The 27991-nt window shown below is 53.2% G+C and overlaps 1 protein-coding gene across 3 annotated transcripts; it reads right to left on the reverse strand.

Moving 5' to 3' along the window:
• Window positions 1-124: 124 nt before the first annotated feature.
• SLC29A4 (solute carrier family 29 member 4) lies at window positions 125-27919 on the reverse strand. 3 transcript variants are annotated; one of them, XM_073361927.2, is made up of 12 exons: window positions 27833-27919; window positions 26549-26649; window positions 18170-18342; window positions 15668-15799; window positions 14622-14735; window positions 13593-13721; window positions 11899-11973; window positions 9406-9671; window positions 8149-8284; window positions 6767-6954; window positions 5995-6235; window positions 125-4607 (listed from the first exon to the last, which is right to left on the reverse strand). In XM_073361927.2, exons 3-12 carry the CDS (start codon window positions 18330-18332, stop codon window positions 4465-4467), a joined length of 1587 nt encoding a protein of 528 aa, XP_073218028.1. In that variant the 5' UTR covers window positions 18333-18342; window positions 26549-26649; window positions 27833-27919; the 3' UTR covers window positions 125-4464. The 3 variants fall into 3 exon arrangements, with proteins under 3 accessions (XP_073218028.1, XP_073218027.1, XP_073218029.1); XM_073361926.2 differs by lacking the exon at window positions 26549-26649 and having other exon boundaries at window positions 27833-27914; XM_073361928.2 differs by lacking the exons at window positions 13593-13721; window positions 26549-26649 and having other exon boundaries at window positions 27833-27914.
• Between the last annotated feature and the right edge of the window lie 72 nt (window positions 27920-27991).

Raw genomic sequence — 27991 nt, forward strand, 5'->3', positions numbered from 1 at the left:
ACAGAAGAGACCACCCAGGCCCAGCTGAGAGGCGGGGGGTTGGCGGGTGGAAATGGAGCCATGTGCTTGTATTCCCTACAACACCACGTACTTTTTGGCCGCATCGCTGACTCTGGACAATTGACACGATGCCAAATATTTTATTATTTCTTGAAAATGTATTGATTTCCTTCGCAGCAAATAGGACGGCAAATGAGTCTGGCATGGCTGACACACAACACGAGAGCTATTTGGGGAGGAAAGGTGACAGCTCGGCCATTCCTGGACCAGTTTTCGGGTGCTAGCATAAGAAGGGACCTGATGTCGCACCCACTCCAGCCCCAACCTTCCGCTAGGTTTTGATTCAGGCCCTTGGAGCAGGGCCAGCTTGACGTCTGGCTCCAGAGCCAACCTCCCTCAGCGTGTGGGGAAGGTGGTTTTGGTTGGGAGGCGCTCTGAAGACAAGCCAGGCCCCACCAACCCATCGGTGACTCAAGCAGCTCTTCAGAGCACAACTCTCGTGAAACAAGGCAAGCCCAGTCTGTGGCTACTTCGTCACTAGTGCTCTTCTTAAAAAAACCCGTTCCGCCTCGGTCATGGGCTCAGGGCTAGTTTGCCTAACGTGCCTGGCTCCCGATAGCTACCAGGCAGCCTGGCTCCTGACCATTCCCCCGCCGGCTCACCCCAACAAGGCAGCCAGAGGTTGGCTGGCAGGCTGCATCCTCGCTGCATTAGGAGCGGTTGACATGGCTCATTTGCGGTCCATCAGCCAGCTCAGCACCGGGGATGTTTTGTTCAAGCTAGTGCTCGATTCTGTGGGAGCACACGATGCTGGCAGACAAATGTTGCTAGGTTACACAGAAGGGAGGACTAGGCCCTTCCACTGCAGGAGAAATTCTCTGGCCTGTGCTATGCAGTCGGTCGGCCACCCTAGAATATGATAATAATCCCTTCTGGCCTTACACTCTATGACTCTGAATAGACAGCAGGGAAGAGGCCAGGAAAGGCTGGCAAGGAACCATTAGCTGCAAAATACTAGCCATGATCATGAACAAGGCTTTGTGGCCATGACTAAAGTCACATGGCTTTGAGACTGCAGGCCCTGGCCACTTAGGATATGTCTACATTGCAATTAAAATCCCGCAGCTGGCCCATGCCGGCCGATTTGGGCTCGCAGGGCTCGGGCTGTGGGGCTGTTTAATTGCAGTGTAGTCGTCCACATTTGGCCTGGAGCCCAATCTCCACGAAGTGGGAGGGTCCCAGAGCTTGGGGTACAGCCTGAGCCGGAACGTCTACACTGCAATTAAACAGCCCAGCAGCCCAAGCCTGTGAGCCCGAGTCAGCTGGCAGGGGCCAGCCGCAGGGTATGTCTAACTGCAGTGTAGACGGACGCAAATGCAGCCTGTGATCACCCTTGCACTGTAACTGCAGGGGATGGCCAAAGCTCAGGACCGTGACTCGATGACTTTGTTTAATGGTTAGTTTCACTGCCGGTGACAACGATCAGGTATTTCTAGTCAACTGGAAGGGTGACCCAGGTGCAAGCAGACACACCTGTGCTTGGTTTGATTGCCCTAAGGAAAAATCTATTGAGTTCCCCATAAATCACTTATACAGCAGCTCTGTATTAAAAAAAAAGGAATATGACATCCTCTAAAATAGAGTTAACATATTACAAAATGAGCTACGGTCATTTATAAAATTTATGGAGCAAGCAGCTAAGTGAGAGTGAGAGTGTGTGTGTGTCTCTCAGTATTTGTCTGTTATCATGTACTTTACGATCTAGTCCAAAGATCACAAACTGGCCAGTGTGACACCGTCTCTCTACTTTATATAATCATGCCTGTACTTTGCAGCTCTGGCCAATGCAGGATCATCAGGCAGATAACAGAACTCAGTGGCCCATACGATGCTCTCCCTGGACTCAGTGATAAGTTATTGAAAGAGGAGACGGGGAACACCTGCAACACCACTGAGCATTCAAAACTCATGGAGCAGGCTCCTGAAAATCATGAGAAAGGTTTAAAAATCATGAGATTTTTAAAAATATAATAAAATTTGGGTTCTTTTTATTTGCCTTCAGGGATTTGGGAGTTCAGGTTTTCAGGTCTGTCTCTACAACCAGGAGCGCTAGAAATTTACAGTGTTTGAATTAAAGCTGAGGTTTCTACTTCAGGAGCTGGGGGCTTTATGAAGAACATCAACTGCCAGGAGCCTTGCAAAAATATGCAACTTGGAGTTGCAATTTACAAGGCAAAAACACTACACCCATTTCAAGTCACCTTAATCGCTTATGCAGGACTGAAGCAAGCCTTGATTGGGGCGCAACCTCTGTGCCTCTCTAGGGCCCTGCTCATTCAACAGAGAGGCAGTTTTAGTCACTGGGATGGTCTTTTATGGGGAGGTGTCAACAGTGGGACTAGGTCATGTGGGCCCCACATGAGCTCTGTGCTAGTTGAGATGAAGAAGCCACTCCATCCTAGTCTCCAGTGACGGTTCTGTTCCCCACCCCACCCTCCTTAACTCCTGACACTGTCCCGTGGACCAGAGTGGAACGGTCACTGAGCACGTGCCTTGCTCTGGGGGGGTGGAACAAAGAGGGGGAATGGGAGAGCTAATCCCTTGGGTCTTTCAGGGTGGGTGACAGGTGGAGCATCTGGGACTCCAAGGGCAGGAATTCCAAGTCCATCACCACACTGGGGAGGCTGGAAAAGGAAGAAGTGAAATTTCGAGACGGCTCAGTCTGCACTAGGAAACTGCCTGGCCATCAATCCCTGCCCAGAGGTGAGCGCAGTGGTGGAAGCTGCAGTGTGGAGAGGACACTGGGGCTTTTGCCTGCTTATCACCCACCCCTACTTCAGCATTTGCTAGTGTAGACAACACCACTTGCAAACTGTACAAGCCACGAGTGTAGACAGATCCCCAAGGACAGCAGAGCAGCTGCTCCTCGGTTCCATTCAGCTCAGCTCAGGACCGGTCATTCTCTTGGGAAGGGGCACACCCCCTCCGGCGTTACACTCCCAGGGCCACAGTAACAAACACCGGGCAGACCAGTTGTGGTGCTTGCTATTGATAACTCCTTCCCTACTCCTACCCCACTGAGGCCAGTGGGGGTTTGGCCAGTGATTACAACACAATGTCTCACTCTAACGGAGCATCTCTCTGTCACTGCAGGTCTTTTGCCCTCCTCCTGCCCTCCATCAGGCTCTCTCTCCTGCTTTCTTCCGCCCCTCTATCACCACCCCCTCACCTTGCAATCTGTCTCCCCACTTTCCCTTCATCTCCTCTTTGCATCTCCCTGGCACACACACTCAGTCTTGGGTTTACACCTGCCACGTGGCGGGCGCATGCTGGGGCGCTGTGTGAGTTGTGAGGCAGCAGGACGGTGCTGGGCGGTGGCGTGAGCTGCAAAGCGGCTGCGTGAGGGGTGTGACGACCAAGAGGCTGGACGGTAGGATGGTGGTGGGATATGTAGAGGTGGTATAGCCAAGGGGTTCATTTTACGGCTGGCATTTGTATCGCAGAGCCGAAGACCACCACAAACGTCTGACACAAACGCCATCACGCTCCCACCAGTATCAGCACCCTGTCCTTTGTCTACACACGCTCTCTGGGTCAGGGTGGGTGGAAACACCCCACACCCTTGTACAAAATCAGGGACCTACACCCCAGGAGTCTCCTCCCCGCTCTACCCTGCAGGGTGAAATGCTAAGGCATGGGGTGCAGCGGCCGGGCAATCCCCACTGCTCTGTTCCCCAAGGAGCTGGAGCCCCTCCAGTCATGAGAAACAGCTCCATGACAGTGCCACATATCAGCTGGACTTCCTAATGCAGAGCTTCACCGCAATTCACTCCCCACCCTGGAGTCACCTGGGAACAGCCAAGGGGATAACATCCCAGCCTAGAGACACGGCTGGCTGGAAAATCCCGGGGCCAAACTTATTCCTGGTTTAACACCCTGGACTTCAGTGGTGTTACACCAGGGATGCGCTAGGCCCACTATGTCCCCTAATGGGGATCCACTGTCTGTAAAGCTCTGCTCCACTAATCCAGCGCCCCGCGAGGACCTTGCAGGGGTGGGGTGGGGTGGGGGGGGAGATGAGGCCAGCTCTGGAGCACTGAGCTCACCCACAAGAGCAAGCAGCTAAGTCGGGGGGTGGCCATTTCAGGGTGACACCCACTGTCACCCCCAAACTTCTGTGCCATTGCTGAAGCCAGTGACGACTCACGGCAAGCACCCCTTGGCCCTGCCTGTGGCCAGCTTGCAGGCCTGAGGAAGGCTCCAGCCTTTCAGCCCATCAAGCTAGGGGCCTGGAAGGGGGATTAATATTTCAGGGATCAGATTTTGGGTAGGGTGGGAACGGATTAATAAATACAGGACAGATCATTCCCATTCTCCTCTCCTCCCCAGCCCAACCCACCTGCCCCCTTCTCCTGCACCCCCACCCCGGCACAGAGCTTCTGCAGCCCCAGCCGCATCACCCGCTCAGTACCCCGCCGTGAAAGAGCTGTTGTAGGTTTCAGTGTGGAAACAGGTCCTGTGAGACGTACTGGTGAGGCTATAGGCGAAGTAGGCCACGGCAGAGCCCAGTGTCAATCCGGTCATATAGGACACAGTCATGGTGTTACCTGCAGGAGAAGGGGAACGGAGAAGAGAAGCCAGGAGGTTAACCCTCATCTGCCAGACAAGCGCGGGTGGCTCAGACCCTAACAGGGTGCCAGGAAGCGTCTCCACTCATGATCCGGGGCCCCGCCAGATTTGGGACAGAGGTACCCTGCTCTAGCTCTAATCTGTAACTTACCCCCCAGAGCATATTGCTGGCAACCCAGTGCTGGTGGCCATGCTCCCAAGCCAAGGGAGAGCGAGGGTGCAGCCGGTCACTGGTTTGGGCCCTGCAGTGGATAGGGGCGCAGTGGTCTGGAGACGCAGTGGTATGAGCTGGGGTGGGGAGCCTTAGAGCAGGAATTGGATCAGCGTGGGCAGGAGACAGCCACCTGGAGGGGAGCTCTACAGGGGCCAAAATGGTACTACCCTCCCCAAAGGGACAGCAGGATCCTCACACCCGCGTTAACCCCCTGCCCCTCCGCTGGACCCTGTTTGGCCAGAGAGAGAGCCCCGAGCGTAGGTGCTCTTAGAAACTGAGCTTCTGGGGAATGACTCCCAGACTGGGCTGGTGCCACTGGATAAGTCACCCTTGGTGCGGGTGCTGCCTACAAAATGACATGCAGGGCAACCAGCACGTCAGTGCACAGCCAGGCTTCGTGCGGAGGCCTGCAGCCCGGACATGGCCTCTGAGCCTGGGGGGTAGTGCAGGGATGAACAGGAGAGGGACTCGACCGCCCACCGGGGCCTGCCTCCCACCCACACCCGCTTAATATTTTGGAGTGACCCAACCGCTTCCTCTCCCCTCACCCAGGCACAGCTGGTCTCTCCCTGCCGTGTAACGTGTAACCGGGATGGGACTGGTTCCATGCACACGGCATCTTTCCCCCCACTGGCCTGCCCACACCTACCACATCCCACAGCAGTGCATTCTGGATACATCTGGGCAATCTCCCACGCCCCCTCAGCTGCTGCTTCCAGGGGCACTTGGGGCAATGCTGCTGAAGCACTGTGCGAAATCCCCTCTCATGCACACAGGTGGGACGTTGGAGGACTGACTAACCCGGTTATAGTGGCAGGGCCCAGCCACACAGTGTGAAACACAGGTGCCAATCATGTTACAGGGTGACGAGCAATGGCAAACCACAGCGCACTATCTGGTTAGGAGCCACATGCTAGCCATGGGGCGTGTGGCCATGTGTTAACCCAGCGAAGAACTCAGCAGCAGCTCTAGTGCAGATGGGCCTGAAGGTGGGAGCAGTGACATGGGTGTAGAAGGGGACCAGGCTGTACTGCTAACCGTGGGAAACACAAATGGAACTTGTGAGGCTGTGGGTCCAGCCAGCACTGTCCCTGCCTCCCTACACGGCTCCCGTGAGCGGCTGCCATGTGTCAACACGTTATTCCTCCTACCTGCCAGTTCCCGCTGCTCCGGGCTCACTTTGCCAGCAGCTAGGATCATGGGTACGCTGCCAAAGTACCCATTGGTGATCCCCATGAGGAGGGAGAAGATGCAAGGCCAAGCGGGGTGGTTGAATGTGGGTTTCCCACTGGGGTACACGCACATTATAAAGAGGGGAATGAAAATCACTCGCAGACAGGAGTAGATGAGAAGGTGGGTCCCTCTCCAGTCATAAGGCAAGGCAGCCAGGATCTAAAACACAGAGGGAAAGTCGCATTGTGTTGCAAAGGAAAGCGGCTTCTGGAGTAAAATCTAGATCAATAAAAGACGAGGCTGTTCAGGAGGCCGGCCTAGACTGAGTGGCAGTTCCAGAGCAAAAAAGCCACTGGAAACAAACAGGTCTCTACTGTGGGATCTGAAGGAATCCAAACCTAGCCCATCTTCAGTTACAATCCACCCCCATTTAGACCAGACCCTCCACCCATACACACACCAACCACACCTTTCATAACAGCAGACAACTCGGTTTGAATGGATTGCTTTTCTAACAGCAGGGGAGGGACGAAAAAGTCTGTAAAAATATGCACGGCAGGAAGTCATGAGCCACTCCAAGCCCAGGGCCTGAACTTGGGCAATTGACTCCCCGTTCTCTTCCACAACAGGGTAGACTGGCCATCAGACAAGACGTGTTCCTTAGTAATCTACTGCCCATCTGGCACCTCAACCGCTACCCACCCTCCCCAAAGAAGCCTGCACAGGAGGTCTAGCCAGGACCCCTCCTACCTTGCCTACAAAGTCCGAGAGGTTGAAGACAGCCATGATTAAGATGGGGAGCCACTCCCCAAGAGTGCAGTTGCGGATCTCCGACTCCAGCCCAGGAAAGAGGCACAGTGTGATGAAGTAGGTCATGGCTATGGAAAGCATGTAGGCCCAGATCACCCTGGAGACAACGTAGCGATGGAGCATCATGTCTGGAGGAGGACACCAAAGCAACTTGTCAGCTTATTACTAAACCCACGCTCTTCCCCCTGCAGAGCACGGCAGTGAGAGGTTCACCTCCACCAGTCTTCGCCCTGGTCTAGGGGTGCTCACAAAGGCACTGATTAGTTCTGCATGTGAACGGATGCTTTCCCAGCATGCGGCAGAGATGTATCAATCCAGAAGGCCACCCTGGCTTCTGCCCTCAGAGCTCTGACCCCATCTTCCACATTAGAAACCCATTTGCCCTTGCCAGACTCCATTCCCTGAACTGTGGGTCAGGTTCAGGACCGGTGTAAACAAGTGCTGTTCAAATGACTTCAGCAGAACTCAGGGCTGAATCCAGCAGGCCCCTAAGCAGGCTCTCTGATTTCCATCGGACGCTAGAGTGGTATGAATGCTGTAATTCCACATGTTGTGTACATACCACACCTGCAACTCCGGGGAATAGCTAATTTACACTCGCTGTGACCTCCCTTTCCTCCCCTTCCCCCTGTGAGGGCAAAAAGGCAAGAGAGACGGCGGTAGCTGGCCGTGTTATTTTATGTCCAGTGCTTGGCAGAAATGTACCCTCAGACTCCCTGTGATGTGCAGCATGAGATTATCTCACTTGGGCCTAAAAGTTTCTCAGCCTCCACTGCTGTTCAGTGCCATGTGTGTCGGATGGGTTCCGCTTACCACACCAGAGGCAGCTGCATTTCAGAGATGCTGTGTGTATCGAGACCGCAAAGCGTTTGGGGGTGGAAGGTCTATCCTAGGGACAGATGTCTATGGCTGCCATCACAGTAACCTCTGAGTGCCTCGCAGACATGGATGACCTAGGGGCGTGTTTTCACCCCCTTTGTGCAGATGGGGAGCCGAGGCATACAGAGAATAAGTGACTTGCCCAAGGTCACCTCAAAATGCTGTGGCAAAGCAGGAGCTGAACCCAGCTGTCCTGAGCCTTTAGTAAAAGAATATCCTTCCTCCCGCAACGGCACGACAGAAACGCACAAGCGGCTGCAGTACTATTAAAAGGTGACAGTTCCACTTTACATGGCAGCCTCTGAAAGCCCTTTTAAGTGAGAGTGGGACTAGTTGTCCCTGCCAGCTAGAGCAAAAGACAAGTGCGCTTGTCAGAGCGAGTGCCGGGGAGAGCCTGGACAGCCCGGCTAGCGGGTCCCTGCAGCTGGACACAGGTGTCCTACCTCGGAAGCTGGGCCAGCTCCTTTTGATTCTTGGTCGAGGGACGTCAAACCTCACATAGGTGCCGCTGCCAGCCAGCTCAGCTTCATGCCCCAGGCTGCCCAGAGGGGAGCCCGCCTGCCCACAAGGCCGATTTTCCTGGGGAAAGCACAAGAGGGATCAGGGTAGCGTTGAGCCAGGGGGTATTTTGCAAAGAACAGCTCAGTGGGAGGAGGGGGAAAGACTCCGGGAACTTATCCACCTTGATGTAAGACCCTCCTGCTGTCACTAGCAAAGCCAGAATGGATGAGGTCAGTGGCTGTAATACACTTCACCCAGGAAGCGCAGAGGACAAAAGTGGGGAGGGGAAACATGGGTTGCACTGAGCTACCAGTTTATGTGCCATGCTAGGACATCCACCGTTACTGTATAGATTTATATACAATACTTCAGCGTCTCTCTGCACCAATGCACCGTTAGAGGGCACCACACATCTCCTAAAAGAGGGGCTCTCGCAGTTTTCCATAGTGTGCACAACAATGGAAAGCAGGTTGTCTTGTAGGCCCATCTCCGCTCCCATTCGTGGCTGCACAGCCCACCTCCCCTCCCATGCCCAATTGTGTACCGTCCCCCTGTGGCACCCTCGGCAATTGTTTGCACAGGACAGAAATGGTCGGAAAATATTAAATGTCTTTTTAAAGTCTAATGTCACAGCTACAAGCAAAGAGCAGGGGCCAGCGGGCAGAGATCAGGCGGCCAACCAGAAAGTGCTGAACCAGCGACAGGGTGGCAACCCCGTCCTACAGCGAACTGGGATGCAGGCCCATTATCACACTCATTTAAGAACGTCGTCTGTGAGGGGCTGGAGCGCAGAGGGCTGCATTTCTCGTGCAGCACTCTGCCTGCGAAGCTGAAGGAGCAGCCCTGCTAATGCCCTTCAGCAGGGACTTATGTGGCAGACAGACCGTGATGAGAAGCAAAGCATGGTTCTCATGCCAAACAACTGACACCACTGGTTGGAGATGGTCCCATGGGTATGAGGGCAGATGCTGTGCTTCAAGTTCTAATTCAACTCTGGATTCTGCACCACAAGGTCGCCTGGACCAAACCAGTGCATCTTTGTACCTTTGTCAGTCCTTCCCTTATCCCTTGGAGATAGCTTCCCCAGCACATCTGCCTCAGGCCAGCAGCTGGAGGCCCAGGTCAGAGGCAGCAGAACCCCAGCGGCATCTAAAAGCCCCTGGCACACCCGCCCACATAGCACAGAAAGGGAGACTTACGAATCTGATGTCTTCTGCAGTGACATCGTGGTGAACCCTGTATCCGGTGCTGTGGTCTGGGACCCCTTTGCCCCCAGGTGCGCCCTGCCGGGAGCAGGCGGTGTAGTGCCGGACGAAACGGGTGCGCTTCACCAGCAGGTGGAGAATGAAGCACATGAGCTCGATGCCGATGGAGATGAAGAAGAAGATGATGGTGTTCTCCTTCTCGTCCGACAGGAGGAGTTTGGTGAAAATGCGGCTGAGGGAGATGATGACCCCCGCAGTGCCTGAGAGGAAGAGAGCAAAAGCAGGCCCGTCGGCACAGGGGGTCCAGGGACAGCAGGCAGCTCAATGGCCGGGGCTGCAGAGACATTCTGGACCGGGTTTGAAACCCAGGTTCTCTGTCCTGACAAGGACAGAACCCAAGATGTGACTCAGTGGCCAGGCCGGGCCAGTGTTGGCCTGGCCCCAGAGAGGGGCACTAACGTGTAGTGAGTGGGCTGGTGTGTGCTGGGTGAACTGAGAACAGATGTGAGCCACAGGCTACTCTGTGAGCCGAGATGATTTCTGTCAGTAACACTGATTCCCTAGTACTTCCCTCAGCAACACAGAACAGGCACCCAGTCCCGGCCCTGTTTGCTTTGGAGTTAGCTGCAGTGGGGGAAAGTGAGCGGAGAGGCCACTTTCCCCTCACTGCAGGTATCTCCCTGACAAAGGGGTGAGGTGCAGGAACTGTTTGTTCTCTCTCCCTGCTGTGAGACAGCTCATCTACTGCTGGGGAAATACAGGGGAATTGGCTCACCCCACCCATACCTGGTGCTGCCCCCTCGGCTGGCAGTCCCTGGCAATGCTTGTGCTTTGCTCTCTTGAGTGTTAACAGCAGCTGCACACACGCAGAGCAAAGGGAAACAGCGTCTGATAGGGGCATGCAGCCCTCTGCCAGGCAGCGTATTTCCCCGAACAACCCAGGAGCTAGCACTAGGCAGAGTTACAATGCCAGGCTTTTCATGCCACGCCGTGTAACTGGAAGGGACAGCCCAACGGAGTGCTGTTCATTCCCCCAGCCCATGGGAGGGGGCAGCCTTTCTTTCTGGCCCGCGTGCCCACTGTAATTACAGTTTTTCTCTGCCTGGCGTAGGGCCAGCTGGCCACTGACGGATGAAAACACCAACCAAAGACCAACAAATTCCCCCTTCAGGGCGTCAGTCAAAATATCAGTGAGAGCACCCCAGCTGTCGCCAGCTGGTGCATGTGCCAATGGTAGGTGGTGAGCGTGCCCACCACCTGCCAGCGTGTGCCAAGGCCAAATCCATTACCCTGGATTATCAGGAAAAGACTAAAGCCTATTCTGGACAGCAGCACCTGAGGAGTGAGCAGCATGCTGGTCAGTTTCCAGCGAGCCATCTCCGGGAGCAGGGCTGGAGACTGAGAGATTGCTGGGCTGGGCCAACGTCTGCTGGCAGTGGGGGAGAACTAAAGAAGGCTCGGCTAATAATGAATGAAGGCCTTTGCTGTGTACGTTCAAAGATGGGCTGCAATCTAATTGGGATGGAGGTCACCCCTACCCGTACCCCAGGTCACGGTAGAGACTCTATCCTCTCTTCTGCTCGCTGTAAAATGCCCTGGGACATGAGTGTGCTGTCTGCATGCTGCTCATGCTGCCCTCCCCTCTACAGAGCCAGAGAGCCATAGAAACAGGGGGGTACATCTACACTGTAACATGGACTGCAGCACATGTAGACATACCCGAGCTAGCTACCAACCGCAATGGAGCACAGGCTTCAGCGTGGGCTAGTCACCCGAGTAAGTGGCCCGGGTCCCAGGTGGGCTTGTACAGGCCGCACCGAAGTCCAGGCCACCACGGCTTCACAGCTATGAGCTCTCAGGTGCGCTAGACTCAAGCTAGCTCAGGTATCTGTACAGACGCTGCAGTCACACCTCTGACCTCCGCACAGCCACGCCCCGTGTATGCGACTTTGCTCGGAGCCTAAGTTACCAGATTGCTAAGGCGGGCTCCAGCTAGGCCTCTTAGCATGGAGAAGTCACATCTCTCAGCAGCATCTTCCCCAAGAACCTGACCTTGTGGTGGATGGAACATTGCAACCTGCCTCTGCCTAGGTCTACACTGTCAGCTAGGGATGTTCCCAGCTCCCGCAGCCAAACCCGTGCGAGCTCGAGAGCATGGGAAGCCACCCCAAGCACAAACCACCTGAACCCTGTGGGCGTGTACTCAGGGCGGCCAGCACAGTACCTTGATGAGAGCTAGCGTGAGTACGTCTGTGTGAGCTGGGAATCACATCTGAGCTCCAAGTGGAGACGTAACCTCTGTGTCAAGCTGGGGGTCTTTATTACATGTGCCAACTAATGATTACATCTAGGAGAATGGGCCAACTAAGGACGCACTGGCCAACGTGCCAGCCAGCAGCTGGCTAATGAGCCTATTATCTTATCAGAATTGCGAGTAGCTCTGCCAGCTAGCAGGCTTTAAGAATCCAGGGTTAGGAGGATACTCACTCTCGCCAGTCATCACCCCTTGGGTGTACCGCTTGGGCAACATCCCGGTGTAGCCGTAGAAACTGGATTGCTGCACTTAAAGAGAGAGGCGCACCGAAAAAAGAAAGGAGAAGAGGTATTATTCCCTACCCACAATTCCGCGGGGATCTAGCCCAAATATATTGCCGGGAGTCCTGCCTAGGTCCCTGGAGCTGTTGAACTAGGAGAAGTTGGTGCAGTTTCCTATCTAAAGTTCTGATTCAAGAAAGCACATGCTTAACTTTAAGTTCATTGTAGCCGGTCTAAGTGCTTTCATGAATCAGAACCGCCTCCTTCACTCTTGCCAACGCAATAAGAAAACAATACTGTGGAAAGGCACCAGCTCTCGGTCCTGGATACCTCCGGCACATGAGAGCCCTAGGTACTAAAAGCCAAACTGTAACAGGGTGTCGGGGGTAGGTGGGGTGTGAGGGTGCAGGCTGCACAGCCGGACTCTGGCTGTTTACAGACGTGAAGCATCACGCGAACGACTCGTGTTCCAGAGTGTTAACCAGCATCATAAAGAAAATCATAGAAAGGCTGTAAACACACCTGGGCTAGCTGGTGCTAATGAGCTGCGGAAGGCTGGGTTTTTATGGGATGAAATATGATAGGCCAATAAAAATCACCCACCTGGGGATTGCCCTGGGATTAACAAGTCCTGCTGCCCAGCAGCTGCATGGGGCCCTGGAATTTCATTATTCCAAAGCATTCAGTCACAAGGGAAAAGGCGTTGGTTAGCATAGCAACAACTGGACTTGATGGCTTTTGGGTTATTAATATTTTCAAAATGAACCAGAAACTCAGCAGCAGGAACAGCAAGCAGGGATTCAAAAAGCGTAAATGTGCCTTCTTAGCTCAAAAACGGGCACTTCACAGAGCCCAAAATGGGAGGGGGGAAACCCACCCCCACTTTTTTCACCAAACAAGAGGTCGGTTTCAATTCACGTTCTTTTCTATCTAATCTATCTGCCTGGTACTCGGATGCCCCACCCCATCAGCGCTTCCCAACAGAACTAACAAACCAGCCAGGCCAGCTGGCCAAGCAAGGAGCAGCCACCGCTATGCTGACTTACCCCAGCTTGGGATCTGGCCCCACTGACTGCAATTGACCTGGCGATGCTAGAGATGCGTGTTTGATTGATGATGGGCTGGGTGGGTATGGAGTTTGGTATTTGGGGGTTCCAGGAGAAGCTGAAAGCCCCACAAGCCATCAGGCAGCACGTTATGCAAATAAGTGTATTTTATGCAAATATGTGCCATTTTATGCAAATCAGATAGCTCCTGGTTTGCACTAGCAGGTGTGCATGCTGCTTTATGTGCTATGGGTTACGGGGTGTTCCCGGGATCTGAGAAGCGCAGATGTAAGTGGCTGAAAAGATCTACTTCAGAAGAAGAGTGGGGAGATAGTTCAGGGAGCGGGGATCTGGAGTTTCAGGCAGCAGCAGGTGGCCCATCAGGGGCTGCAAACCGCTGAGTTATGTGGACCCAACAGAAATGTCAGAAAATTTGTTCCTGCTTTTCCCTGCAAGGAAATAGGATCTTTGAGGGGAAGAGCAATTTCCCCCTTCCAGATACTCCCCTCTCTATTTTCAAGCAGGCCTTGTACTCTGAAACAAGACCCTGCTCTCCCCAAAACCATCTGGCCTGTCCTCCTTGCGCCAGGCTTCACATACCTGTGCAGCCGAAGGCCACGACCCCTACGGCTATCAGGTTGATAGCATACGCTTGCCTGTGGGTGAAGAGCTCCAACCAGACATCGCAGATACTGACGAAGAGAAGGGGACCCAGAGCGAACAGGTATCCTGCAGCGAACAAGATGGACACCGGAGTCAAGGGGCAGAGAGCAGAGCTGGAAGCAAGCCTTTGGACTGGCTTGGGACAGCGATGTGATGAGCTCGGCAGGCTGTGGAATCCCAGTGAAACCCCACGGGGCCAAGCGTCCGAGCCACTACTACTGCGTGGAGCAGCCTGGAGACAGAGTGCGTCCCTGCACTGAGGCGGAGATGGAGTTACAGAGCAGACGAACAAGGGGCCAGAGAAACCCCCCCTTTCTTTCCATCTACGCCAAGATGGCTTTAGTCATTTAACTGCTTATGGAGTGGAATGGAAGCCTACGCATCGCCCTGTAGGTTCCTCGTGATGTTTGAGTTTCTAGGCAGCCAGATGTTTGGGTGTCCAGACGTCTGCCTGATCGTATTTCTGGTGTCTAGCTAATGGTGTGTCTGACTGACTGCGTGGCTGGAAGTTTGGGTGTTCACACTGGATGCTGGGCTAAATCTAAGTGATTGGGTGGCCTGAGGCTTGGGCGAATGGAATGTGCTTATATGGCTTTGTACATGACCGGCCCAGATCTCCGAACCCCCTTCCCCCTGGAAACTGAACAGAACGTATCTGCACACATAACACGCATCTTGTCTTCACTGCTGGGAGATCAGGCGGGGAGCAGAAGTGACACTCCGCTACCCTGAAGGGGCCAAGGATGGGCAATGATATCTCAGTGCTTGCAGGCTTTTTCCAGGTCAGTTGGTGGAGAGGCGCTGGAGACAGGAGTAGAGTCCACCCTTCTGGAAAACACTAGCCTGACCGCTTGCACCGATGGGATAGGAAAATAGCCACGGAGATATGGTAGCCCCAGAATGCAGGCGGTAGGCTTGGGTCCTGTCTGGATCCCTAAGGCAGGGGAAGGAAATGGAGAGACCTACCCACAGAGATCCTGGTGTGCAGACTCAGCAGCTCCACCAGGGCGTTGTTCAAGATGACAGCTACCAAGGCTACCAGGATGTAGGTGAGGCTCATATCAAACACAATGGAGGTCCCTGCAGAGCAACAGAAGAGGTGAGGTGGTCAGCAATGCTCCAAGAGCCGCGTTGGACTGAGTGTGTTGATTTCAGCAGGGAGCTTTCAAGCTACTGCTGACCACGGGTCTGTGTTGGCACCTTGGTGAACAGAATTTGGGGTCTGGTGGCTGTTCTGTATTTCCTCCAGCCCACCTGTCTGGTTTCTCTGATGGCTGAACCAGGCTCAGGGTTTGGGTAACTCAGCTGTGGCCTCAAAGAACAATTTCAGGGTTGCATTGTCTAGGGATATCCAGGAACAGGAAACATTTTCCAGGCTGTGGAAATAGGCAGCAGGGCCGGCTGAAATAGAAGGCGGTGGAATGACAGAAAGTGGGGTGAGGGTCTGGGGAGATACCCTGTGGACAACACAGGAGATGCCACGGGGGCAGCCACTCATTTTGTCTAGCTCCACTTTGCACTCCGGGTACAAACACTGCAGAGTGATACTGCTGTCATTAATCGGGCTACATTTGTGAGTTCAGGCTGCTAGACACCCCATCCAGGAGACATCCAACACCTGTCAATATCTGCATCCACAAGAACTGGGAGACCCGGCCAAGTCCTATTTCAAAACCAGACTCCCCGCCAAATACACCGACGCTCACTTCGGCAGCCTCTGTCTTTTCAACATCCTAGCACCAGCTTCTAGGATCTCCTGTCATTAAATGGGACTGTGTTTGCTATCAGCATTGAACATCAGAGATCCTGACTGCTGGCTTTCAAAGATTACATGTGAATTGGAAATCAGCGGCCTGTCCGGGCTGGTTCCCCTCTGCCTGTCAGACTAGCATTCTCCTGCTAATGAGGACTCTGCCGTGACAGTTTCCATGCTGTGCCCTGGCTCAGTGTGAATGAAATCCAGGGAGCAGGACCTGGGACACGCCAAACCACCATTGCTGGGAAGGACCCACCTGGATATTTGTGATGCAAATAGTCCACATCTGTGATAAAGCTGTTGTATGGCAGGAGAAATCCAACCCCTGCTAGCAGCATGGCGAAGTAAATCCCATGGTATCGATCCTGCGGCTCGGGGTCTTCTAAGGCTACAGCCGGAACAGGACAGAACAGGTGACAGTTAAGCTGATGGGCCTCTTGGAGCCCAACACAGAGTCCTACAGACAGGCTGGGAAATATATCGAGAGGCAACCGATCTATTGTTCACTGAGACGAGGTACCGAACATTCCCAAATGAGGGGCTCTGTCTATGTCTCGCAGCTTTAGTAAAGAATCCCCTTTATACTCATTGCAACTCTCTTCTCTCCCATGAGACACTGCAGTGCCCTTATTCGACTCGATCACCCGCACAGGAATAACCAGGCCAGACCAGTGGTCCGGCAAGGCCGGGATCCTGTCTCTAACAATGGTCAGCATCAGCTGCTTCAGCGGAAGGGGCAAGAAACCCACCTATCGGACATCTGTGTAGCACCAGCCAACGGGTGAAGTATCTTCCTAGACACTTGTACGTATGGATCGGTGTACACATGCCTCTGTTCACCTACCTCTAGTTCCCAGCCTTCCTCACCGGGAGCAGAGAGTGAGGTTTTGTTATGGTCCCTGTACTAGGAGAAGTTATTGATCTCTGCAGCTACACATCTTTCCCCAGAATCATTGACCCCGGCCCAGCCACCCTTCTGCACGTGAAACCCCCCCGGGAAAGAGCAAAGCAGAGATGCCTACTGTTCTCTCAACTGGGCTCGCAAGGGAACATCTGGGGGCCCCAAAAGAGCAACAGCTATGTTAAATCTCAGCCCTTCCCAAAGGGCCACCTATTGGCCCAGGGGCGAGTGCTCCTCGAGGCCACGGGGGAAAGCAGCTCGCAAGCCCTTACAGGGTCTGAGAGCTCGGATAGCTGTATTGTCGGGTTCCCATAACGTGCCCAACGCCAGGTTCACCTATGGCGCTCCACAAAATAAACACCAGCCTGGCTAAACTGCAGCCTGTGAGTAGAGGCATTTCAACAGTGATCCTGGCAGTATAAGAATAACAGGTCTTTGATGTGCAACGTACTGAAGCAGTCCCATGCCATCCAGCGTACGTTCAGGCAGTGATTGGCAGAGGTACAAACCTAGGGCCAGATCCTCAGCTGGTGCAAATGCAACTAGCCCCAGTGGAGGTAAGGTAAGGGTCTGTCCTACAGCTGGCATCTGCTCAAGTGACTCAGCCTGTGAGATGTTTGGAGTAAACTCTCGTATAAGATCATCTTGGCCAGGGGAGCGACGGCTCATTAATTGCTTTCCTGTCATCTGGGAACACGCTGCAGTTACGACATGTCGGAGTCTGCACTGTTAAAACACCGAGGATCTGCACAGGGAAGTGGTGATGTGTGTGCCTGTCAAATAGCACAGGCCCCCAGGATCCCCACTGCCCCGGCATCATACGGAGAGGAACGAAACCACGGCAGGAGCCACAGAGAGGCCTGGCAGTGAAGGGGGAGTGGTTAAGAGCAGAGGGAGGAGCCACGATAAATGGCACGCTTTCTCATCCCAGCCCCCAGAAGGGCCTTTCTTACCCAGCCAGAGGGGCAGAAAGTTAACCCTGCTGGGATGTCAAAGCCTGCACGCCTCAAGGGGAGGGCTCAGCAGGAGGGTGGCCAGCCAATAGCCACACATTTGCTGGCCCAGTCATGCTCCCCTGGCTAGTGAGCAGAGAAGCGTCCTCCGTGCTGCCTTGGACCCACGCAGTTGGGGAATTCGCTGGATTCCTTAGCTCCCTGCTTGTTTTGGTGGGTCCTGGCTGCAGCGCCCCCAGGCCAGTCCTAGAGATGTGGGAGGGTGTGTGTCACCTCTGTGGGGGTTACAAAGCCAGAAAACTTGTTCTCCCCGCACGCTGTTTGCGCCGCAGGACAGTGTCCGGGCCATGGCGACGGATCAGGGGCTGCATGGACAACAGCAAGCTCCACTCACAGTAGTTATTCTTAAAGACTGGGCCAAACGGCTCCTGTACGCTAAGAACCAGCCCCAGACGCTGGACAAGATTTGAACCAAACCTTCTGGAGGCTTGGGAAAAGTTCCCCGAATGTACCGCTGTTATTATTTCCACCCTGTCCTGTGGTCTCTGTGCTTCTGGGCCTCATTTGGACCTGAAGCGTTACCACAATGAGGTAATGGCTGCTTGCGGGCTGTGTCTGGCCTGGCCAGGAGACCTTGCAAAAAAGCCCACCCCTGTGAGATCTCCCGACCCAAGAAGCCAGGATAATCTGAACACATGGCCAAAGTCTGGGGGGCTGAACCACCCGGCAAAGCAGGGTTTGCCCATGGCTATGACAAAGCTCTCTCTCCCCACTCCTCTCCCTGCATCCAGGGAGCTGCCTCAGCAGCCTGTCACTGCCATCGCTATGTGCCCCCCTCAGCCCTTCCTCCACGCTCCCTCCTTGTGAGCCAGGAGAGATGCGGCGCCCAGCTGCCAAGCCCTACCTGGCTCCATGAAGGTGAGGACTCCCTTGGCCTGATTCCCTTTAGCCTGCAGCTCCTCCTCCTCCAGCTGGTAGCTGTCGAAGCTGAAGCTCATCACCACATTTCCCTCTGGGGTCACCACGGGGCTGATGTCCTTGAAATGATCTCCTCTGACGGAGCCCATTGTGGCTGACCTAAAGCAAGAGAGGGCAGCAACACACCATCAGCTCAGCCCCAGCACGGTCCTCAAGGGATACCCCACAGGGGCTTATTCCCAACGGGGCCAAGGGCTCAGCTAACGTAATACGTAGGGAAAACATTCAACACACCATGCAAAACAGCAGAGCAGCTAGTGAGGGAAAAGAGTTGTGAGGTCATCTAGCTCTTCCCCCTGCCAGAGCCAGAATGACCACAGCATCTCAAGTGCTTTGCCCTGTCTAGTTTTAACTGCTCCAAGCGACGGGGCTCCCACTGCTTTCCCTGGAAGGCCTTCGTGTGATTCACCTCACTGGCAGGACGTCTCTCCTGATAATCAGCCGACATTTCCTTTGCTCAGTCTCATCCCGTTTCTCCTAGTTACACCCCCTGGCGTGCGCAATAGGCTCCCCGTAGAAAACAACCATGTCCCTCCACCCTGAGTCGCTGCAAAGTGGCACAAGCAGGCCCAAACTAAGAGGTGACCAATGCTAACCTGGTGTAATAACCTGGCCCCCCTGAACACACCCCTAACAGCAAGTTAGACACCCTTTGATTCACACCCACTCACTGATGTACACCCACGTTACACATCAGCCCTGGCTCCTTCTCTATTGTCCCTCAGTGACTTTTAGCTCAAACATGCTCAGTTTCTAAGATGTTTCTCCCCCTTATCTCCCAGCACTGCAACCTCAGCCAGGATAGGCCAAGCGACAAGCTGGGGCCTTTCCTTCTCGTGCGTCCTCAGCACCAATAATACAGATCTGGCCACGGAGGACCATGGGGTTCCCCACGCAGGGACTGGCGTTTTGTTCCGTGTTTGCGGAGCACCTCGCACACAGGTGGCATGCAGTATGAATACTAAATAATAAAATATGACATGTGAGAGGGAAAGAATCCAGCTTGTCTCTCAGAGTTTGAAGGGCTGGCGGTATGAAATATAGCACGTCTTTCTGAGCCCGTTCAAGCTGTACAGCTAGACAACACCAGGAGAGACCCCCCCCCACTGGAACCAAGAACTCCATTTTATGAGCGTGAGGCACTTTAAAGATGTCTCCATCACTATCACCGAACTGCTCCTCTGTTGTGCGGTCCGAGAATGAAGGCTGCCAGCTGGCAGGATGGGCTGAGTGTGGATAGTGTTTTGAGAAGGACTCCTAGGCGGGAAGCAATGGAGTGAAAGGAGAACCTCCCACGAAACCTCGTAGAGAATTACTTCCGTGTAAGCTCGGTCTCTTCCCTGGTGAAAAAAAGCTCTCAGTCTCAGGTGTTGTCTGTGCCCTCTGCCGCTTGACTCTCTGAGCAGGTCTCACACCAGGATCTTCACCAGGACTTCTCCTAGCATGATATAGGCTTCAATTTCCCCAAGAGCCAGCACTTCCACATCCTCTGTGAGGGTGACTCGTGCTGGGAGAAGCTGGGCCTGCAGTAGCTGTGAGCTCATCACAGCCGGCGCGAATTCACTGGTCCCTCCAGCGATGTTTGTTGGGAGTGGAGGAGCTATGAGGCTCCCCTTTACTGCAGCAGTCTGCATGGCTGTCACAGCGGAAAAAAACCAGAACCAGGCAGGGCATCAAACCGTGCTAGAGAGTGACTAACGCCACAGCTAGGTCGCTGAACCTACAGGGAACGGACAGGGCTGCCTCCACACTAAAGAGCTGAGTAACTGCAGCCTGGACCAGTGTGATTCCCACACTAGTCACCCTGTCCCACACGCATACATAAAACTCCTTGGGCACGGCAGGGCCTTGTGGATTGTTGCACCTGTAACACCAGCCGAGCCCGGGTGTCGGCAGACAGGATCGAACCTGGGACCGCTGAAGCTTAGGGCATGAGCCTCTACTGCAAGAGCTAAAAGCCACGTGGCTCTTAGCTACGGCTATCGCAGACTCATCAGTCTCTAGCTGGGCTAGGTGCCATTAGAAGGGGACAGCAGGGATGGGTTACACACCTACCCCCCCACGCCCAGCACAGCTCCACAGAGCAGCTCGGGTCCATTTGCACCTCTCCACATTTTGGGTGCCGCCTCGGCTGCTCTTGGGCAGGCTTGTCAGGTGACAGAGCCGTTGCTCTGGGCTGTTGAGGCCGTCTCTGACGGACTAATTACAACACTGCCGTTGCCACACTACCATGGCTGTCTACACTGGCACTGCACGGTGGGCATCCAGCTCAGAGCAAGTCCAGCTGCAGCCTGGCATGAAGCCCCGTGCACTGTTGTTAGCGATGCTGTGTCTGGATGCAGGGCCTGGCACACACACGCCACAGGGTTCTCCTGCCTAGAACGAGGCTAGCAGGGTTCTCCGGTGTTCACATCCTGGGGACCGTTTCACAAGAACTAGACTGTTTCGTGACCCCACCTTCCCGCCCAGTTCCCCAACCCCCACTGCTTGGGTCCCAAAGGGTTTCATTGTGCAGAACACCAGCGAGGGCTCTGCAGCTTCCGGATGGGCTCTGGGTCTGAGAACCAAGCACCCGAGAGCAGCTTTTTAACAGAGACAGCATGGCTGTCGGGGAAAACTGATACCCGTCCTGTTCCCAAAGGTCAGGAAGACTGTGCTAAGAACCACCATGGCAGAGGTCCCATCCTGCTGCCAGAGCCTTTGGACCTTTGCAGCCCAGGTGAAACACCAACAGGCAGGGCTTCTGCATCATTTCTCATAGCAGCTCACGCGAGCAGAAAGTTTGGGACTGGAGGGATGTGCCCAGGTACACTTTCAGCCCAGACCCAGAGCATTGCTCTTAGCAGCTGGCACTGGAGAGGAACAGTATTCTTAGTGGACCAAATCCTGAGGGCCTTATTGAAGCAAAACCCCACCGAAGCTAATGGGCCCGATCCACCGCAGTCAACGGTGGCTGTAGGTGCTCGGCAACTCAGAGGTTTGGCCTGATGGAAGCTGGGACTGAGTCAAACCTGAGCAAGGCCCCGGGGGATCTGGCCCCAAGTGAGACTGAGTCTCCTAGCGCAGAGACGTCACAGAGGACAGTGCCAGGACCTCACGCACAGGCAAAGGGGCTCTGTAAGGAGTGCAGGTTGGAGACTGTGCACTGGCATGAGGTTATTTTGTTGCAAGGCCACAAGGAAATGCAATGGCTCCTTCGCTCCCACTTGCTCCTTCGTGCACTGCCCGGAGACCTAGCTCAGGGATGGCTATTTCGGCAGAGACCTTTAGGCCTGCCCTCATATAACCTTGCATTCTTTGCACAGGTGCGTTCCTTCCATAGACACTCCTTAAAGGGGACTGCTTTACTGTATGCAATTCAGCACCTCGTGTGATGCACCGAAGCGAGCCCCCTCTGGCCGACCTCTTCCTCCGGCAGCTCAGGGTTCTGCCCAAGGCTGCAAAACACATCTTTGCTCCCAGGTCCAGTCACTGTCTCGTCCATCTCGGTAGCTTCTACTGCACTGGCATCAAATGCCAGAGCAGAGACAGCAGCTTTGAGCTGGACTATCTAGAGAGCTCATCGCAAGCTTTGAGGGGTGGTGTTAAGGTTTATCGCCACTGCAAATCCCTCACTGAAAGCCTCCCAACCCGATAAGCCAGGAGGACGGGGCTGCTGCCACTCAGCGGGGTTTTCACACTGACAGCCAGGGTTTTTTCTGCCTTGGGTGTCAGGGTGACAGCAACAGCTGTCAGGGGTTTGCTTTGGTGCTGGGGCTTTAATGTCCCCATGCCTCTGCTCTGCAGCAGCCTGTCACATGCTTCAGTTTCAAGTAATAAACCCGAGGACTTTTTTTTTAATCCTCCGTTTTGCCAGGGACAACAATATGAAAAAGCCCAACTCAGGGGCCAGACTAGACCAACCAGGGTGGCTTTGGCTCTAGCCCAGGCAGTCAGCTGGGTTAAAGAGGACTTGGGACTGGCCACAAGACGGCATCGCTGGCTGATTAACGACCAAGAGAGAAGTGCCAAGGGAGAGGCGATGCTGTCTGAGGTTAGAGCAGCGGGCAGGGTTCTATTCCTGGCTCAGATGCTGACTCATTGTATGCCCTTGGGAGAGTTGTTTAACCTCTGCGCCTCAGTTTACCTTTCTGTAACATGAAGATAATACCTTACTCACAGGCTTTAGAAAATATTTGTAAAGGCATTTGGCAGCCTCCTCTGAAGGCAAAGGGCAAACTATTGTAACAAACCGGTGGCCCTCCTACAACTTTGTGCTTGACTCTATGCTGTCCATGTGATTAATGAGCACTTCAACAGGGGGAAGAGAACCCGGCGCCTCCTGGTCTGGAAGCACAGGCCCTACCCCTTGAGCTCAAGGAGACTCTCTGCTACCTGTTAGCAGCATAAAAAGAGTTCTGCTAGGAGTTGGAGATTCCCATTCCCTCCAATAGAGGGCGGTAGTGTTGATACATAACCTTCCCAGCAGGGCAGGTTGGAAGCCTGGTGTGATGTTTACTGCTCATGCCCCAACTGTCTGAGAGCTTGGTAATTGATGGGACAATAACTTGAGGCTGCTGGAAACTCAGGACATCTCCCCCTTATCCTGGCCCCAGCTGGTACTCTGGATTTCTGCAGCAGGCGCAGGAGAGAATCTGGGCTTCTCAGTAGGGGATCCCCAAGCAAATGGCTTTGCAGGGAGACCCAGATTTGCTTGAACTGGCCATAGCTCCACCATTCCCAGGGCTGTAATTTCCAACCCAGATCGGTGGCTCCAAACCCCAAACCTGTGAGCCCAGCAGAGAGAAGCAGGAACTGCTTTAACTGATCCTTACTGTCATGAGGAGCCACTTACAAAGAAACCCTTTAAACTTAACTGGGGCTGTGTCGCAGGGACTTAGCTCTGCCTCTAGGTGGTGCTCTAGCCCACCTCAGGCAGGAACATTCCTCCCAGAGTGGCGAGTTTTTTGGATTTGATTTGTTTTCTGTTGTGGTGAGCACCATGTGTCTGGCTAGCACAATGAATGATGGCTCTGAAGAGGGAAAAGTCTACCTGCATATCTGGAATCCCAACAGGAACACAGGAGCTTTCGTGAGCTACAGCTCACTTCATCAGATGTTTACCGTGGAAACTGCAGCAGACTTTATATACACACAGAAATCATGAAACAATACCTCCTCCCACCCCACTGTCCTGCTGGTAATAGCTTATCTAAAGTGATCAACAGGTGGGCCATTTCCAGCACAAATCCAGGTTTTCTCACCCTCCACCCCCCCACACAAATTTACTCTCCTGTTGGTGCTAGCCCATCCAAAGTGACAACTCTTTACATAATCAAGTCGGGCTATTTCCTGCATAGATCAAGGTTTTCTCACATCCCCCCCACCCCCATACACACACAAACTCACTCTCCTGCTGGTAATAGCTCATCTAAACTGACCATTCTCCAGGTTTAAATCCAAGTTAAACCAGAACATCTGGGGGGGGGGGGGTAGGAAAAAACAAGAGGAAACAGGCTACCTTGCATAATGACTTAGCCACTCCCAGTCTCTATTTAAGCCTAAATTAATAGTATCCAATTTGCAAATGAATTCCAATTCAGCAGTTTCTCGCTGGAGTCTGGATTTGAAGTTTTTTTGTTTTAAGATAGCGACCTTCATGTCTGTGATTGCGTGACCAGAGAGATTGAAGTGTTCTCCGACTGGTTTATGAATGTTAGGCCTCTCACAAGTCTTGGGAGACAGGCCAGTCCTTGCCTACAGACAGCCCCGCAACCTGAAGCAAATACTCACCAACAACCACATACCACACAACAGAACCACTAACCCAGGAACTTATCCTTGCAACAAAGCCCGTTGCCAATTGTGCCCACATATCTATTCAGGGGACACCATCACAGGGCCTAATAACATCAGCCACACTATCAGAGGCTCGTTCACCTGCACATCCACCAATGTGATCTATGCCATCATGTGCCAGCAATGCCCCTCTGCCATGTACATTGGTCAAACTGGACAGTCTCTACGTAAAAGAATAAATGGACACAAATCAGATGTCAAGAATTATAACATTCATAAACCAGTCGGAGAACACTTCAATCTCTCTGGTCACGCAATCACAGACATGAAGGTCGCTATCTTAAAACAAAAAAACTTCAAATCCAGACTCCAGCGAGAAACTGCTGAATTGGAATTCATTTGCAAATTGGATACTATTAATTTAGGCTTAAATAGAGACTGGGAGTGGCTAAGTCATTATGCAAGGTAGCCTGTTTCCTCTTGTTTTTTCCTACCCCCCCCCCCCCAGATGTTCTGGTTTAACTTGGATTTAAACCTGGAGAATGGTCAGTTTAGATGAGCTATTACCAGCAGGAGAGTGAGTTTGTGTGTGTATGGGGGTGGGGGGGATGTGAGAAAACCTTGATCTATGCAGGAAATAGCCCGACTTGATTATGTAAAGAGTTGTCACTTTGGATGGGCTAGCACCAACAGGAGAGTAAATTTGTGTGGGGGGGTGGAGGGTGAGAAAACCTGGATTTGTGCTGGAAATGGCCCACCTGTTGATCACTTTAGATAAGCTATTACCAGCAGGACAGTGGGGTGGGAGGAGGTATTGTTTCATGATTTCTGTGTGTATATAAAGTCTGCTGCAGTTTCCACGGTAAACATCTGATGAAGTGAGCTGTAGCTCACGAAAGCTCATGCTCAAATAAATTGGTTAGTCTCTAAGGTGCCACAAGTACTCCTTTTCTTTTTGCGAATACAGACTAACACGGCTGTTCCTCTGAAACAGGAACACAGCGATTCCATTAGGGGTCTGATAAATTAAGTCTCCGACCCCACCCCGAGAAGCCTGGCAGGGAAGCTAGAGTTTGCAAAACTCCAAGAGGCTCTTGTGGAATCAGACAGCGCCAGCTGATACCTTGAATATTTGTTCTTAATGCAGCAACAGTTCATGTGTGTAGGTCCTCAGTGCACAGTTCTTCGCATGGTCAAAATCTTTTTAGATGATCCCCTGCTTCATTTCACTCCAAACACCATCAAAGGGTAGATTCTTATTTATAGTTATGTATACTGTATGTTACCCCAACTGCCCACTGGATGTCAGTGGTGCTCCACCAAAACACAGCTTTAGGTACACTCATCCGGGGGAATAAAATGCTCTTCAAAACAGATGGGGGTGGGGGGTGGGGATTCAATTTCAGTCATTTCCTGTCTCATTATGAGATGTGATGTTTGCTAGGATATAAAGGTTTACATGGAGTCTTAGCCATGATACGCCAAAGAGTCACATATTGGATAAACAGGGATAGAAACCTAATGCCTTAGTTAATTGGGTTGCAGTCCCAATGTCACACAAGCTAATGAAAGTTCTATTGACCCCTTAGAATCTAGTCCTTCCAAACTTTGATCGCTTCCTTGAGCCATAAACATATTTACTTATTCCAGGAACGTGCCACAGCATCCTCTGAATCTGTGTGATAGGCCAGTCGGTACCATTATGCTAATAGCAGAATCCACTGTCTCTGCCTCTGACACGCGTCCTATTGTTCTTTCAGAGACTAAAGGTCAAAGTAGTAACAACAGGTCTTATACTCCAGCTGCAACCTAAGGGGAAGGTGCCCTCTCCAACAAGCAGCCTGGCAATGCAACAAGAGCAAAGCAGCTGAACTACTCAAGGCAACTGCAACCCAAAATTAATCCAAACTGAGCATCTTGATCATGGGCCTGGAATGTTTTGCCTGAACTTCCACTGAATGGAAAGAGAGTGAGGGTGAAAATCTAGCTACCTGCTCCTACCTGGAACAAATGTAGGCCTCATGCACTGGGCCCATGCACTGGACAAAGCTTGCAAGGTTTTGGTTGGCAATATACAGCGACCTTGGAGTGTCACATTTTGAAGAAAATGAAATTATAACAGAAAACTGACCCCTAAGGCTCAGTCACCTTGAAGCACCAGAACTGACTCCTGGTCTGTTTCACAGGTTATTTCTTTAAGTGGGCTCCACTCCCTTTTAAAGGTGGAATAAAACCTGTTGTTGACACTATCTGCTAGGAATCTGCTTACAGAACTGAGTTTGGGATTAGCACCTTTTTGTCTATTGTCAGGTCAGAGCTTTGTTATTCTCTGTGAGAGATGCGAGACTATCCAACAAGGAACAGAGCTTTGACCGGCTCAGACAGGACTGGGAATGAATACAGATCCTCTCTGTGTTATTTTTTGTTGCAAAAGTCATGCTTCATTAACCTTTTGTTAACACCCTTTAGCAGAGTAATATAAGAGCAGCTAAAATTATTAAAACCAAACACAGCAAAAACCACTTACCAAACACCTGATGCTAAAAGAAACAAATCAGATAAGACCAGACAGGAAATGGTCTCCGGACCCACTGTAAAGCCTGTTGTAGATTTTTTTAAATAGAAAACCTGTTTGGAGAATAAGCCTATTATAAAAGCCTCTTATCACAACGTAAACTTCTTACTGATTATACTAGACCAATAAAGCTGGGAAGCATGGACAGTACACAGCACAGGAAGGAACCTTTCCTGTTCTGCAGGCAATACAATTCCTTAATAACTCCGGGCCTGATTCTCCACTCTCAGTGGGTTTACACTGGTGTGCATCCATTGACCCAGTGCAGTTACTGCTCACTTACACCACGATCAGCGAGAGAAGAATTGGGCCTTAGGCGAGTGACATCCACAGTCCCTTTTCCAGGCTCAGAACTGAGAGGACCGGGAGGATGAATCAATTCTTATCAGGAAGATTTTTGTGGGTTTTAAAAATATTTTCAGTAGCAAAAAATATAGTAAATCCTGGGCTGGCTGGGTGTGGACAGTGGCTCCCCTCTAGCAGGTCCACCTCCCTCTCCTAGGCAGGATTTATTCCTTTATCACTAAAACCAGCCTGGATTGGTTAAACCCCAACACTGGGCTCCCCAAAATCGCTGATGCTCTCTGTCCCCAAAGCAACTTCTTCCCTCTCTCTAGCTCCTTCCCTCCTCTGCATCTCCTAGCCCAGCTGTCCTGCGGCGGCCATTCGGTCCCAAGGTGGGCTCCTCCCAGGGCTGTGAGGATCAGAAAAGCCGGGCCGGAGGGCAGCTAAACCCTGCGGCTCGCTCCGGGCTTCGCGCTCCTGCGGCTGGAAGAAGGGCCCGGCGAAGCGCCGGTCCCATTTCACGCCGTCCACAGCGACAAGGCAAAGGCACCCCTGATTTCTCCACCTTCCAGCTGCGCCCCGTTCACCCCCGTGCCGCGAGCCGGGCTCCCTCCCCTGCCTGGGACGCCCCCTCCTGGGGGCGCTGCGCAAACACCCAGGTTGCACGAAGGCAGGGGTCTGAAAAGCCCTGATTTAATGACAGTGATGGGCCGGGGGGGGGGTCCGGAGTCCCGCAGCGATCAAACAGCCGCCGGGGGCCCCCATTTCGGGGGGTGAGGGGGGGGTGCCTCCGGGCAGGTTCAGAGCCCGGGGTGCATCTGGGGCAGATGGGTGGGGCTGTCTCCCCCCCCCAGCCCCCCGAAATGTCAAGGCGGGGATTTGCCCAGCTCCGTGCAATGTCTCGGGGTCTTTGCCGGGCCCAACAGGGCAGCCCCGCGCCCCCTCCCTTACCTCCGGCCGGGCTGGCTCCGCCGCCGCCTCAGCGCTCCTGCCCGGCCGCCTTCAGCCCGGCCGCCGGAGCCAGCCCGCTGCCTCCCGTCGCCCGGCCGCCGGCTCCATCCAGCCTCTGCCCTGCCCGCGCCTGGGGGGAGCCGCCGCGGGGAGGCGGGG

This window comes from Lepidochelys kempii, chromosome 10, assembly GCF_965140285.1.
Source record: "Lepidochelys kempii isolate rLepKem1 chromosome 10, rLepKem1.hap1, whole genome shotgun sequence".
NCBI lineage: Eukaryota > Metazoa > Chordata > Testudines > Cheloniidae > Lepidochelys > Lepidochelys kempii.